Source organism: Lagopus muta, chromosome Z (assembly GCF_023343835.1).
Source record: "Lagopus muta isolate bLagMut1 chromosome Z, bLagMut1 primary, whole genome shotgun sequence".
NCBI lineage: Eukaryota > Metazoa > Chordata > Aves > Galliformes > Phasianidae > Lagopus > Lagopus muta.
Window position 1 is genome coordinate 27,268,231 of NC_064472.1, and position 14,477 is coordinate 27,282,707.

General features: G+C 38.4%; 1 protein-coding gene across 5 annotated transcripts in view; it reads right to left on the reverse strand.

Annotated features, from left to right (window-relative positions):
* The window catches only part of RFX3 (regulatory factor X3), a 115,797-nt gene extending 101,364 nt beyond the window's left edge, over positions 1–14,433 (reverse strand). The window contains exons 1-2 of one of the 5 annotated variants that reach the window (XM_048931513.1): positions 12,086–12,809; positions 11,228–11,343 (exon numbers count right to left, since the gene is read on the reverse strand). In XM_048931513.1, the coding sequence (XP_048787470.1) occupies positions 11,228–11,240 (13 nt within the window). In that variant the 5' untranslated portion in view covers positions 11,241–11,343; positions 12,086–12,809. Of the gene's footprint in view, positions 1–11,227; positions 12,811–13,799; positions 13,913–14,158 lie in introns of those variants that run through there. The other 4 variants (XM_048931512.1, XM_048931516.1, XM_048931514.1 and 1 more) reach the window with 4 other exon arrangements.
* Between the last annotated feature and the right edge of the window lie 44 nt (positions 14,434–14,477).

Consider the following 14,477-nt stretch of genomic DNA (forward strand, 5'->3'; position numbering starts at 1 on the left):
TATCACTAGCTATCCACTTTGGAACATCAGAACATCAGAATGAAAACTATGACAAACAACAGAAATATTGAATACTTGAAATACATGATGTTAGATTCTTTAGGACTGTTTTTTTCAGTGGTGCACAGTGACAGAAAAAGGAGCAAGAGGCACAAACTGAACACAAGAAGTTCCATCTGAACACAGTGCAGTTCAGGCTGCCAGTGATCTCAGACGGACCTAAGTTCAACATCTCACCTCTGCTGTCAGAACAGATCTTCATGGTTTTACCCAGTCAGAGCTTGAAAATCTCCAGGGACAGAGAATGCAAAACCTCTCTTGGCCACAGCTGCATTGCTGGGATATTCTCACAGGGAAAAAGATTTTTATTATCTCCTATGTAAATTGCTCTTGTTTCATATTCGGAACATTAGCTCAAGTTATCCCACAATGCACTGCTGTGAAAAGCCTGGCTACATCATGCAAATATTAGGGAAAGTTGCTGTGACGACCACTGAAAGATTACTGTCTCAAAATTCTCCAAATTCCTCTGTATCTCCTCAGAAGAACACATGCAATCCTGACTGTCTCAGTGACCCTCCTCTGAAATTACTCCAGATTATCAGTGTCTTTCCTGTAGTGCTGTGAAGGTGAGAGTAAAACTTAACATGAATGTAGATGTCCCCTAATAATTGCTGGATGACACCCTCCATCATCTTTGTGACCCTTTACTGAGCTCCCTCCAGTCTGTCCATGTTTCTCTTGAACTGGTGGAACCAGAACTGGACCTAGTACTCCTGGTGTGGTCTCACCTGTTCTGAGAGGAAGGATCATCTCTCTCGCAGGACTTGTTTAACTTCACGAGGTTCCTTTTGGCCCTTCAGCCTGTTAAGGTTTCTCTGGGTGTCAGCATAACCTTCTGGTGTGTTTGCCACTTCCCCTGGCTTTGAGTATTTTGCACACCTACTGAAGATAAAGTTTTCTCCATCATCCAGTTCATTAGTGAAGACGGTAGAGAGAACTGAAGCCAGTATCGAACACTGGGGTAACTCCACCGCTTACTGAACTCTAACTACACTTTGCATCATTGACTGCTCTCTCTGAACCCAGTCATTCAGACATGTTCTCAGTATACCTTACTGTCTGCCCATCCAACCCATACATAAATAACTTCTTAGGAAGATCCTATGTGAACTGCAAATTATTGACTAGAGGTCAGTGTAGACCTTAGACAGCTACACAGGATTGATATCCCTCTTCCTTTTGGCCATTATAATAATGTAGAAACAGGTCAAAAGAGGGTCTGTTTTCAGTTTCTGCTCTTCCACTAGGTGTCACAAAACAAGCACAAAACCACCATGCTCCTAACAGATAATCTGTATATTTTTGTTGTAAGAAATGATGCACTTCCTAACATTTCATGGTTAACAGGCCATGAGAAAACCTTATGAGAAAAAACATTTCATATAGAAATTGAATTATAAAAACCAGTGGTATGAAAACCATCAGTATTACTCCTTGCAGTAATGCACATAAGTCCAATTGGAGCAGCTGAACCACCCTGATTAAACAGTTATGCTGTAAAATTATCTGCTACATATTTCTTTTGCTTTTCAGAAAATACTTCTATTTTCCAAACACGAGGACACTGCACAGCATCGAGTGCTCTAATTATCTTCATTTCTTTTGGTTTTACAGAAAACTTAATCAGTTACATGCTGTAACATAAAAAATTTTTCAATATGTACTTGAAAGACAAGCTTATTCTGTATGTCGTAGTTCAATTTAAAAAAAAATAAAACATAGACATTAGCTGATAAGAGCAGATTGTTGGGAAAATAAAGTTCTACTTGTGACTAGGCAGCTTGTTTTACAGAGATGACACAACTAATTACATTAGAGGACTTAACATATTATCAGTCAACCTCTCAATCTCTACTAACAACATCCAATTACACTTTCAAGCTAATTTTAAACGGCTGAACCCAACTACATTGTCCTTCAAACACAATAAACTTTGTGACTGGGCTCTAAGCAACCTGACCCAGCTGTACATGTCTCTGTTCACTGCAGGGCAGTAGAACCTGGTGATCTTTAAAGGTCCCTTTCAACTTTGACAATCTTATGATTCTATTTCAACAATCCTGGACAAAAGCTTTGTGTTTTGTTGTTGTTTGTTTATGTTGATGTAGGTTATGGAGCTTTTTTGTGTGCACACCTTTCTTTACCACAGACAATCAAAAGATAACCTATCATTTCCTATCTGCTAGATATTTCTGCCTTGAATGTTATAGCTTTTCTTGTGTTACAAAATGTGGGAAGAATGTCTTATACTTTATCCCAAACATTGATAATTATGTAACACTAGGGAAAAACAAAACAAAACAAAAAAAATGCTGGCTCCAGCTTTACCTTGTTTTAGTAGACTACAAATGGCCAACATTTTGATGTTGACTTTCTTTCGGCTCTTATGCCATTCAACTTGGAGTGAAACTACCATCCTTGAATCATAGCATGTATCCAGCAGCATTACTATGCTGACACAAGAGTACTTACAATGTGTATGTACAACATTGAGAACACAAGCCAGTAAGTGATGCTAAGACCTAAAACACAAGCCATTATGAAATCAAGCAGCAGGAACCCTTACAAGACAGATTCCCATGTGCAAACCAATTCTACGTCTCCACCTCATTTCAGTTTTCTGTGATACACATCTTGTGACTCATGACCATACAAACAATGAACTTCAAGAAGTCATTAAAGTTGGTTGCTACAATGAAGTTAAGATCCTGAGGACTGCTCTTTTTCTAAGTCAAGAAATGCCAGTTCCTTTGGAAATCCATCAGGAGACTATAGAAATAGATACTACAGTGAAGACAAGTGGTAAAGATACCATGCACCTTCATGCCTGCTAAAGATAGGTAACCACTCAATGTTTTGGACTAGAATTACGGAAGATAATTTCAGTGCCTGAAATTTAAATCCTAATAATACCCTCTTCCCCAAAAAACTATTGAGATAATTTGGCAACTGAAATGTAAGTACTTCAGACCACACAAGTTTATTATTTGGTTTTATTATTTGACTACAAACTGTTCAGATAATTTGAAACAGCAATATTCTAAAAAACACATACCAGCTGCAGCTGAACCAGCAAGAACAAAACAAAAACTCCAATTTAAAAAAATTAGAAGCCCCATTCCATAAATCAGAATTACTACTTGTATGATAAACTACACTTTTGCTTTGCAGGACTAACACTAAATCTAAATCTACTGCAGTAAATCATAGAACTGCTTAGATTAGAAGGGACATTAAGATCATCAAGCTTCAATCACTGTGCTGTCGGCAGGGTTGCACTCAATAGATCAGGCCCATCCAATCTGTTCTTGAATGCCTTCAGAGATACAGCATCCGTGACTTCTCACTCAGGGTAACCTGTTCCAGAGCTTCACCGTTCTCTGAATAAAAAAATTCTTTGTAACATATAGCCTAAATTTCCTCTCTTCTAGTTAAAGCTATCTCCCTTGTCCAATCAGTATTAAACTACGTAAAAAGTAAGTCCCCATCCTGCTCATAAGCTCCCTTTAATTACTGAAAGGCTGCAATGAGTTCTCCCCAGAGCTTTCTCTACTCCAAGCTAAACAACACCAGCTCTATCAATCTCTCTTCAAAACAGATGTGCTCAAGCCGTTTGATTATCTTCAGAGTCCTCCTCTGGACCTGATCCAACAGCTCCACACGTTTCTTGCACTGAGGGCCCCACGACTGGATACAGTACTCCAGATGGGGCCTCATGAGGGCAGAATAGAGGTGAACAATTATGTTCCTCACCCCACTGACGACCTCTCATTTGATGCTGCCTAGGATACAGTTGGCCTTCCTGGCTGCAAGCACACACCTTCACTTGTTTTGACTTAACTTTGATCACAAAGCATACGTTAGTCATAAAACCTCTGAATTCCTTTTGCAAAATAGCCAAATATTTGGAAGACGCTAAACATATCTCAGTCATGACAGATCCAGTGCATCACAAATTTGCCTGCTCATTATTGTTCCTTTTGAATTTGAACATTGTTTGAAATAATTTGAAAATAGTTCCTTTGGACAATATTATTTCAGACAGTCCAAATAACTTTCCTAGAAGTTATGGGGAGTTGTATTCAACAGAATCAACTCTAAGGAGTTAAAAACATACTGTATTCTACATTCTTCCATTTACTAAATCTGATAGGAAATAATAAAACAAATATGGAAAAATTATTTATAAACTCTTTTGCAACTTGCAACTCAGATGAAGTGGCGTAATACAGAATAGACCACATAAAATAGTTAACTAAATGTTAAACAGACAGTTGTATATTGATGTAGCCTTAAATTCCATTTGCTTAATAAACATGCTAATTTCATCTTATAGCTAACAGCTACTACACTTGTAGTTCAACTGCTCCTCATTAGCTAAGGCTAAAAGAACTTTAAATACATTCAGACCGTTCAACAGATGTAATGTGAATACATTTTATATATCATTTATTCATTTTATTAATAGGTTTAACAGACTCTGTAGAGCTAAATATATTAATTTAAACGCTGATTAACTTTCTACAACTTAACACAAAAAATATGTATGATCCAATCATTAAACTATTTTAGAATCTTATTCAGAAAATTTGAGTACATTTAATTTCAAAGTGGTGATTAATGAACAACTGTTTTCCTAAGAACACAATTGAAAAGCAAGCAGTGGCTTTTAACTTAAGCAAGTAATTCTTTTTTCTTATTTTTTTAACCAAGGCAAATAACACTGAATGCCAATACTAGCTTGTAAAAATTTAACTAGTAATATGAATTGGCAATCCTTCTTTTGTACAGCTGCGCGCACACACTTCTTCATGGTTCTTCTACATTGTATATATTTCATCAACAAGAACATAGAGAAGGAAATACCCTTCCTTCAGTAAGATTGCTTCCCCTGCTTATTCAAGCAGCAGAACAATAAAGTCGTAACAGTACAGCACAGACCTTATCAGAAAAAGAATAAAAAGGTGGTGGGAGAGAAAGGAAGTACAATGCCAACTCTTCTAAATGCTTCACAGATAATGTACAGCAGGCCACTCCACGAGGCTTTAGCTCAAATACACTATTCTGGTCATGTAGCCCACTGGAAGCAAAACCTTCATACAGTCCATAAACATACAGTATCATTGTCAGAGTAACAGAGCTATATATGCATAACTCCTCTCCCTTCTTTATGAAAATATAGACACATTAAGAAAAAAATCAGAGCAAAACTATATAAAAAACTCTACACATCTGAAAATTCAGCAGATCTGCACTAACTCATATGAGCTACAAATATATTTTTAAGTTTTAGCTCCACAGAATCATAATAAAGTTACCTGTAACCTTGATAGCTGTAATGTAAATAGTTATGGCTCAGAATTGTATTTCATTTTGTCAATCCTTTCTAAGAAAGTATGATTAACAGAGAAAGAAGAAAACAGCAGGTCTTAACTGATCTAGAACACCTGCAAATGACATCTTGCACCCCTCATGGAGTTGTTCATTTCTATTTCTGTTTATCAGTGTGGTATTGCTAACTTAAATATCCACTGTTCATGTGCTTAGAAAATGACCCTGAGACTGTATGTAAGAGAAAACATACCTAGATTAATTATAATGAAATAACAAAGCTGAAGATAGAAACCATTTACTCGGTAGATGAACAAGGAACATAGTTCCTAGTTATTTATTATTTGTAGTGGCAGCATCTAAAACTTGAACAACGTTGAAATCTAAAGACATGGCTTTTACCTTAAAGAGCTTACAAATTTAATTTGAAATAAGATACTTCAGTAAGAATGTGCAAAAACTGAAGAAATACTGCTACATTATCATGAAGTCTACATACATTACAGAATGGTTGCCCTACATGTCTTCTCAGACAAACAAAGCTAAGCTGTACTCACTGTAGTGGTTCATGTGGGGCTGAAATGACCTTTAAACACAATGTCAGATACTTCCTTCCTTGAGCTAACCAATACAACTCAGAAAATGCTACAAGTACACTATGTATTATACACTATGTATAATATACAAACTTTGATATCCACATAGCATTGTTATGGATGCAACTGTAAGAACTGAAAGAAAGAAACATTAAAAATATATTGAGAATTTAAAGAGGAATTTTGAATTGCTAGAATTTAAACCTCCAACTCTCACTAAAATTTGTATTATAATATGGAAAATTTCTTTGTTAATTTCAACTTACAACATATTCCACCCACCACCTGTCAGTTTTGGGGAGCTAAATCTAAAAGCAGGGGATCAAAGACAAACAACTTATCATGGTAGAACAGAAAAAATCTACACAACTAGAAGTACTATGCAAAACCAAGCAACTTAAGATGTACTATGCCAACTCCAGCTTGAAACTTTTTACACACTTCCGAAGGCAAATTACATGGAACTATATGCCATTATTTACCCACATGCATCAAAAAGCACTGCTTCATTAATTAGTCTTAGAGTATACAGACAATCAATAAGTATTATTAAACTATAGAATGTACAACAATGAAATTCTAATCCATTAGTCTCATATTCAGTAAAGAATTTCTGAAATCAAAAGCAGTGATTCTTTTAAGCATACTATTTTATTGTTCTTCTATTCTAGAATTAGTAACTCTAATCAATTAGCACTTCTATCCCTTCTACAGTTCAGAAGTTTTAATGCCTATTTTATCCATAGAAAGTTTCAGTAAGAACAAAAAAAAACTACACAAAGCAACACATTAATTTAAAGAAAAAAAAAAAACCAACAAAACACAACAAAAACAAACAAACAAACAACATTGTCCCTTTAGGAATCAGTGGGAGAAAGTCCTCAGATTTGTCCCAGAGGAATTCAGGAGAGCTTTATCAAGAAGTCATCACACCTGAAAGCCCAGCTGAAGTGCCTCTACAACAATGCACTCACCCTGGGAAATAAACTGGAGAAAATGGGAACTACATTGCTATTAGAAAACTGTAACCTGCTTGCTATCACAGAAACATGGTAGGACAGACAGTACAGCTGGTTCACTACACTCAAGGGCTACGAGCTTTTTTTAGAAGATACTGACAGGGAAGCAGTAGCAGGAGTTGCCCTCTGTTAAGAAATGGATAGATGGTAAATAGGCACCTCTGAGAAACAGGCACAATCAGGTTGAGAACTTATAGGTTAAAATTAGGGACCAGACCAATAGAGGACATTTGGTGGCTGCCAGATCAAGGGGAGCTGTTGGTAAGGCCTTCTTTCTTCAGCTACATGAAGCAACACATTCTCAGTGTTTCATCCTGACAGGGAATTTCAACCACCCAGGTGTACGCTGGGAAAGAAACTTAGCTACAAACTACCCAGAAGACTCCTCGAGTCAATTCAGGAAAACTTCCTCATCCAGGTACCATAAAAAAAGCAACCAAACCTGGTGCTCACCACTGCAGAGGAGATAACTAAACAGTCTGAGATTGGAGACTGACTGGGGCATTGTGACCACACCCTCGTTGAGTTCAAGACCCTGAGAAATATGGGACTGGCAAAGAGCAAGTCAGGACCCTGAACTTCAGGAAAGCACACTTTTAGCTGTTTAGGGAATACTGCATGGATCAGATGGGAAACTGCTCCTAGGAACACAACAGAGCTGGCTCCTCTTTAAAAACATCTTTCTGAGGGCATAAAAGTTCTCTGCCTCAGCATCAGAGATCAAGCAGAGGAGGCAGGAAACAAGCATGGCTGAGTAAAGGCCTGATGGTCAAGCTGCATGGTAAAAAGGAAATGCACAGGCAGAGGAAGCAGGGAGGTGTGGTTTGGGAAGAATACAGGGAGGCCATCCAGACATGCAGAGTTGGTATCAAAAATGCCAAGGCACATAGATAGAATTGAACACAGGAAGGGAGGTGAAAAATAAGGACAGATTGTACAGGTTCATTGGTCAGAAGAGAAAAGGCAAGGGTCTATGCACTCTGATAAATGAGGCCCAATGAGACCAATGACATGCATCCCACAGTCCTGAAAGAGCTTGCTGATGTGGTTGCCAAGCCACTCTCATTCATATTTGACAAGTTGTGACTATCAGGTGAAGTCCCCAGTAACTGGAAAAAGGGAAACATCATTTCCATTTTTAATAAAGGGAGAAAGGAAAAGCAAGGGATCTACAGGCCAACGATCCTCACTCCTGTGCCTGGGAAGATCGTGGTACTCATCCTTTTGGAAGATATGCTCTTTAAAGTACACTCAAGACAACGTATTCTGAAACAATAAGCACAGCTTCACCAAGGGCAGATTGTGGCAGACCAGGCTGGTGACACATGAGGGAATGACAGGAACAATGGACAAAGGAAGGTCAAATTATGAAATCTACCTGGACCTGAGCAAGGCATTTGGCATGGCCCAGCACATTATCTCTAAATTGCAGAAATACAGATTAGAATGGTGGACTATTCATTGGATAAATAATTGTTTGGGTGATTGTAACTAGAGAGTTGTGGTCTGTGGACCTATGTCCAGGCAGAGGCCAGCCATGAGTGGTATTCCCTAATGGCTCTGTCTTGGGACTGGTGTTCTTCAATGTTTTTATTAATGATTTACACAGTGAGATTGAGCATATTCTCAATAAGTTTGCAGATGACACTAGCCTGAGCGTAGACACAACAGAAGGAACAGTTGCCATCCAGAGGGACCTAGACATCAAGACCTACTTGAGAAAGGCAAGGCACTGCACTTGGATTGGGGCAATCCCAGCTACATATGCAGGCTAGGAGAAGAACTCATTGAGAGCAGTTTGATGAAAAAGGCCTTTGGAGGATCCTGGAGGATGAAAAGATTAGCACAAGCCAACTGTGTGTGCATTTGTAGCCCAGAATGCCTGGGCTGAATAAAAAGAGCAGTGGCCAGCAGTGAGAAGGAGGTGACTGAACACCATTGTTTGTCCTTGTGAAGCCCCATCTGGAGTATTGCACGCAGGCCTGAGGTCTACGGTGCAAAACATGAGTTTTTGGAGCAGGTTAAGAGGAGGGCTACAAAGATGATCAGAGAGCTGGAGAACCTCTCCTATGAAGAAATGTTGAGGTAGTCAGGGTTGTTTAGCTTGGAGAAGAGAAGGCTCTGGGGAAACCTGACTGTAGCCTTTTAGTTCTTGAATGGAGCTTACGAGCAAGAGGGAGACCAACTTTTTATATGGTTTCATACAGACAGAACAAGAGGGAATGATTTTAAACTAGAAGAGGGAAGGTATAGGTTAGATGTTAGGCAAGCATTGTTTACTCAGAGGGTGGTGAGGCACCAGCACAAGTCATCCTGCATGATCCCCAGAAGCATTCAAGGCAAGGTTGGATGGGGCTGTGGGCAGCCTGAGCTGGTGGGTGGCAGCCCTGCCTATAGCAGGTGGTTGGAACTAGATGACCTTAACGTCCCTTCTAACCTAAGACATTTTATGATTCATTGATCTTTGTCCTTCAAACCAAAATAATTGTATTAAGAGCTTGCAATACTACAATGCCTAGAAACATGTTAGAAAAAAAATCAGTAAGTTTTATTTAAATTCCTATGAAGTATCACTGTATTTCAATGACAAAAAACTCCTATTTTTTTTTTTTTCTTTTTATATTTCAAATAGCATAGCACCCTCTGGTGCATCTACTATAAGTAAAATAACTGAACAAAAGCTAATCATTGTTACAGAAAACACACGGTTAGTAAACAAAGAAAAAACAAGGAGCTCCAAGTTAAAAATAAAAAATAATTTAAAAAATCACCTGACCAAGAAGTGTTAGAAAAGAAAGAATCTAGTTTATTAAAACCAATTGTAATAGAATTACAAATGTTACAGAATAAAAAAAAAGGCTGGCAAAATTACTTTTGCGACAAAAGTGTTAAGACCAAAAAAGTTTGAAACTAATTCTGTATTCTTAATATGTCATTTTTACTGAAAAATAAAACCTAATAAATCTTAAATGATACAAAGGTAAAAATAAGTTTTTAGTGAAACAAAGTGTTACATCGAGCTATATTTCTGCTCTTTGTCTTGCAAGCAGGACAATAACTATTTGTTCACATAGTCGTGAAACAAAAAATCTCATATTCAAAGTCACATCCCCTTTAAAAATCTGATGATAAAATAATTTTTAAAAGTATCACACTATTGTGCTGTATGTTGAACGCTTGAAACTCTGATACTATATGTTAACTATTAAAACACGTCCAGTGACTGGGAAAATAATTTCCTAGCAAAGTAAATCTTGCTAATCACAAAAGCAGAAAACACCACCTGCTTTAGGCAGCTCTTTTGTGAACCTCTGGAAGTCTCAACACAATGCACAAGGAATGAAAGTAACACCTGTTTAAACTAGCCATCTGTCCCTACCAAACCAGATTTAGCTAAAAATCAGTGTATGTACGCTGCTACTTAAACTTCCAAAATATAAATATACAGGTGCTACCCTGTAAGCAAAGAGAAGTAAAAACACCTTTACCAGAAATACAAAAATAATAATGTCAAACTTGCGGCTAACAGAAAAGCATTATCTTCAATATTAGTTTATATAGATCAAAAGCTTCATTAATTTGTCATTTCTCACCCTTAGTTTTAAAAAATTTTTTCATAAATAAAATGTATTAAAATAATACTTTGTTTGCTCTAACATATTTATATGGTAACAAGCTTGTTTTAGGAATACAGCTTCATCTACAAGAACACTACAGTATCATTTGAAGTTTATTTTTCATTCTGTCCGTATTTGTGATGCATTCACAACACATCACTTCAATTTTAAATAATTGTAAAAAGTAAACAAATGAGCTTCTAAAAGTGAGAGTATTTTACATAATAGCTGGCAAGTTTTTGAAGAGTATGGAATGTTCTAAGAAGGAAGCTTTCCATAAGAGGTCAAAGTAAAGCATGAAGACCAGAACCAGAAATACTAACTAGAACACCAAAAGAACAGCAGTACTATAAGACCATTGCTTTGTAGATACTTTGTTATGTTTCAAGTAAAAAGAAATGAAAAAAATCTTCCTTCTCAATGGAAAGTTTTATAAACTATTTTAAACAGTAACATTTATTTCTGTATACAGTTCTGTGATTAACAAACTACCACACAACTACCGCACCAGGTGGAAACATGAAATTGGATAGAGCTAACAAAGCTGAACCTAATTATGAAATAAAGCACCCTGACTTCAAACTTCGTAACAACATTGTACCTTTAATTCCCATTTCATTTATTTTCACTGCATCACTGAAGGGCTCCTCCACAGTACAATGTAAGCTAGCTAAAGCACATCGAAGCCTGTGATCCACGAAGACTCATTAGAGTACGCTGAAACAATTTAAAACAATGTTACACAGACAGTTACATAGTGTAAGTCATGAAAATGAATGTTAAAAAAAAAAATAAAAAAATCACAAGCCACTTCATTTTCAAATGCTGGTTAGCATCACAAACACCAACTATTTTGACAGCTGAGGGCATTAGGGAATCAAATGCATAAAGCAGATATCATCTGTGACCACTAAAATATTTCAGAAAGAATAAAGGCTCAACAGTTTTCCCTTTCAGGTCCCTAATATTAATTGAGTTGATCATGGTTGATTTATTACAGTTTTTCAAACAGCAGGCTTAACAAAATACAGCTAAGTAATATTAGAAGAAGTCTTCGGTTTTAGATAAAATTACATACTTTAACATGACTTTTAAAACACTCCTGTACAGAAAAAAAAACCAAAACCAAAAAAAACTTATAAAACTCTCTCAGTCTGTGTGTTTCCTTTGAGACCACAGGTCTGGATGCTTGTCCTTCAAGGACAGACCTCAACATCCAGGTAGAAAGGCATCCTGGACAGGGCTCTTTCCTGTTGAAAGAAGGCTACTCAGGAGAGGCATGGTGTAGAGCTGACACCAGCTTTTTCCAACATCAAGTAAATGCATCGAATGGTTTAGTGACTGATGAATCACAATACATAATGTAATAACAATGAAATTAAGATTTAAATCTGCCATATAACTGATGTAGTAAAATAACCTTCTGACTCCATACACATATAACTGAATTGTTACTCACTCTGAATGTTCTTAATATCTCTCAAAGTTATTTTGTAGCAGTACGCGCAAAATCAGCACTTGACGGCTTCATCTTGAATAAAATGATGACAACATAGACGTCTTTGGTAATTACCCAAAATAGAATTATTTTCATTCACATACTTGGTTTCTGAAAAAAAAACACCAAAAAAACCCAAAACAAAACAAAACAAAACAAAAAAAACACAAAAAATCCCACAATCTGCCTTGCCTTAAGAAACATTGATATAAATGAAAGATGTATCACAGTTGATGACCACCTGGAAAAAATGACCCTGTCACATTCATTGGTAGGTCCATTATGAGATAAAACAACATATCCTTGTTGGCAAAGAAAAAACTTATAAACAGAGTTCCGCTAAAGGTATTCAAATAGAAAAGGTGTAGGATTTTTAATAATAAATTAATAATAAAGAAATTTTTTGATTATGTTTTCCCTTAACGATTTAATTAAATAAAGGAAATAAGTAAGTCACTACTACAAAAAAGAAAAAAAGTCTGCCACACCAAAAGGTGATTTGGCATGTCAAGGAAGAGAGCACAACTGGATATAGAGATGTTAAATGATAATTTTAATCACCAAAAAAGATGCCAGAAGCATACTTTATCCCAAAGAACTTTAAAAAAAAAAAAAAAGTAAACAAAGTATAATTTTCTACCTCCAACAATACAGCAATGCAAGTCTTTAGATCTTAACAACTAAAAAAAAAAAAAAAAAAAAAGCCAACCAATCAACCAACCAAATAAAAAAAAAAAAAAAAAACAAACAAAAAACACTGGTATTTTGGATTAAAAAAAAAAAGAAGAAGAAAAGAAAAAATATCATCATTAATAACATAATTTTTACTTCAACCTCTTGTGAGGTAAAAAGGTGCCTCTTCCTTTCTTTCCCAAGCATCCTCTTGAAATGCAGCTGCAGTAACAAAAAATCACAAATCACAAAGACATTTTTAATTTCTTCCCTCTGCTTCTTAGCACACAAACTTGCAGTGACAGTGAAATGTCTCAGATTTCTTTGATTGTGGAGAGTTTAAGAAAACTCGTAAGGATCCTCTCCCCATGTACATAATGTGCATTTACTCCATCTACACGCACACTACACCATACTACACTGGCAACATAAAAATGTAATAACAGCAATATAGTAATAATTCCTAGAAGGATTGCAAGAAGAAAAAAAAAAGAAACCCGCAACTATGTGTATGGGTGGGGGTACCGAATAAACAGGAAAACACAGTACAAAGAAAATGCAGTTTATCCTAAAATAAGAAAGGACATTAATTATGAATAAATGAAAGGAAAAAAAAAAAAAGAAAAAAAAAGAAAAAAAGAAAGAAAGAAAAAGAAAGGTTTGGCTGAAAAAACACAGAGAGTGACCGATCGCATATACAGGAGTCTCACTGGAGCCTATGGAAGTTGGCAAACACCTGCACCTCCGGCAGCCACACGGACCAGAACAAGGCCCCTCGCTCTGCGCTGTGCAATGGGATCCATCTCCGCTGCTTCTTTCCTCCCACCTCCACCCCCAAGATGTTGCATTCTTTTTTGTTGTGGCTGTTGTTTTTTGCATAATAATAATTATTATTATTTAAAGAACACAATCTTAGCTTGTGCCCGAAGTCTCGTCTCCCAAAATTCCCTCGTCCCCACATCCCCCCCCTCCGCTTGAACAGGAGACGACGGAAGACGCGTACCCATCGCATCCACGCGATTGTCCCGCAGGTCCCAGCAGCGCCTTCGTCCCCGTACGGCCGAGCCCCGACTCCCCGCTCAGCCGGCCCCACCGCGCGCTTCCCTCGGCCCCGCGGACACCCCCATCCCGCCGCCCCCCGCCGCGCGCTCCCACGCCGAGGCGGCGGGGCCGGGCGAGAGGGACGGCAACGGAGAAGGCGGCGGGGCCGGGCGAGCGATCCGCGCTCCCCCGCCGCCCCGCCGTCACACGCCGCGGCGCGACGGAGCGTCCCCGGCCCGGATGCCGCGAGGTGGGGGGAGGCAGAAGCCGGGGGAAGGAGAGCGGAGGGAGGGCCGGCGTGCGCCCGGCGAGAGCGCTCACCTGGGCTGAGGCGGGCTGCGGTGCTGCTCCGGCTGTCGCTGCTGCTGGAGGCGGCTGTTGTTGTTGTTGTTGTTGTTGTGGGTGACGATGAGGAAGGGGGTGAGGATGGGGGTGAGGAGCAGCAGGAGGAGGAGGAGGAGCAGGAGAGGAGCGGTTGTTGTTGATGGGTAACAGTCGCCAGGACTACGGTGACTATGGCGCTTGATTCACAAGGCAACGGTTGCTATAACTCACAAAAGGGAGAGCGAGCGAGGGAGGAGGAGGCGGCGGCCCAGTCGGAGAGGCCCGGAAGAGGCGGGGCCTGCCCTGACTGACGGCC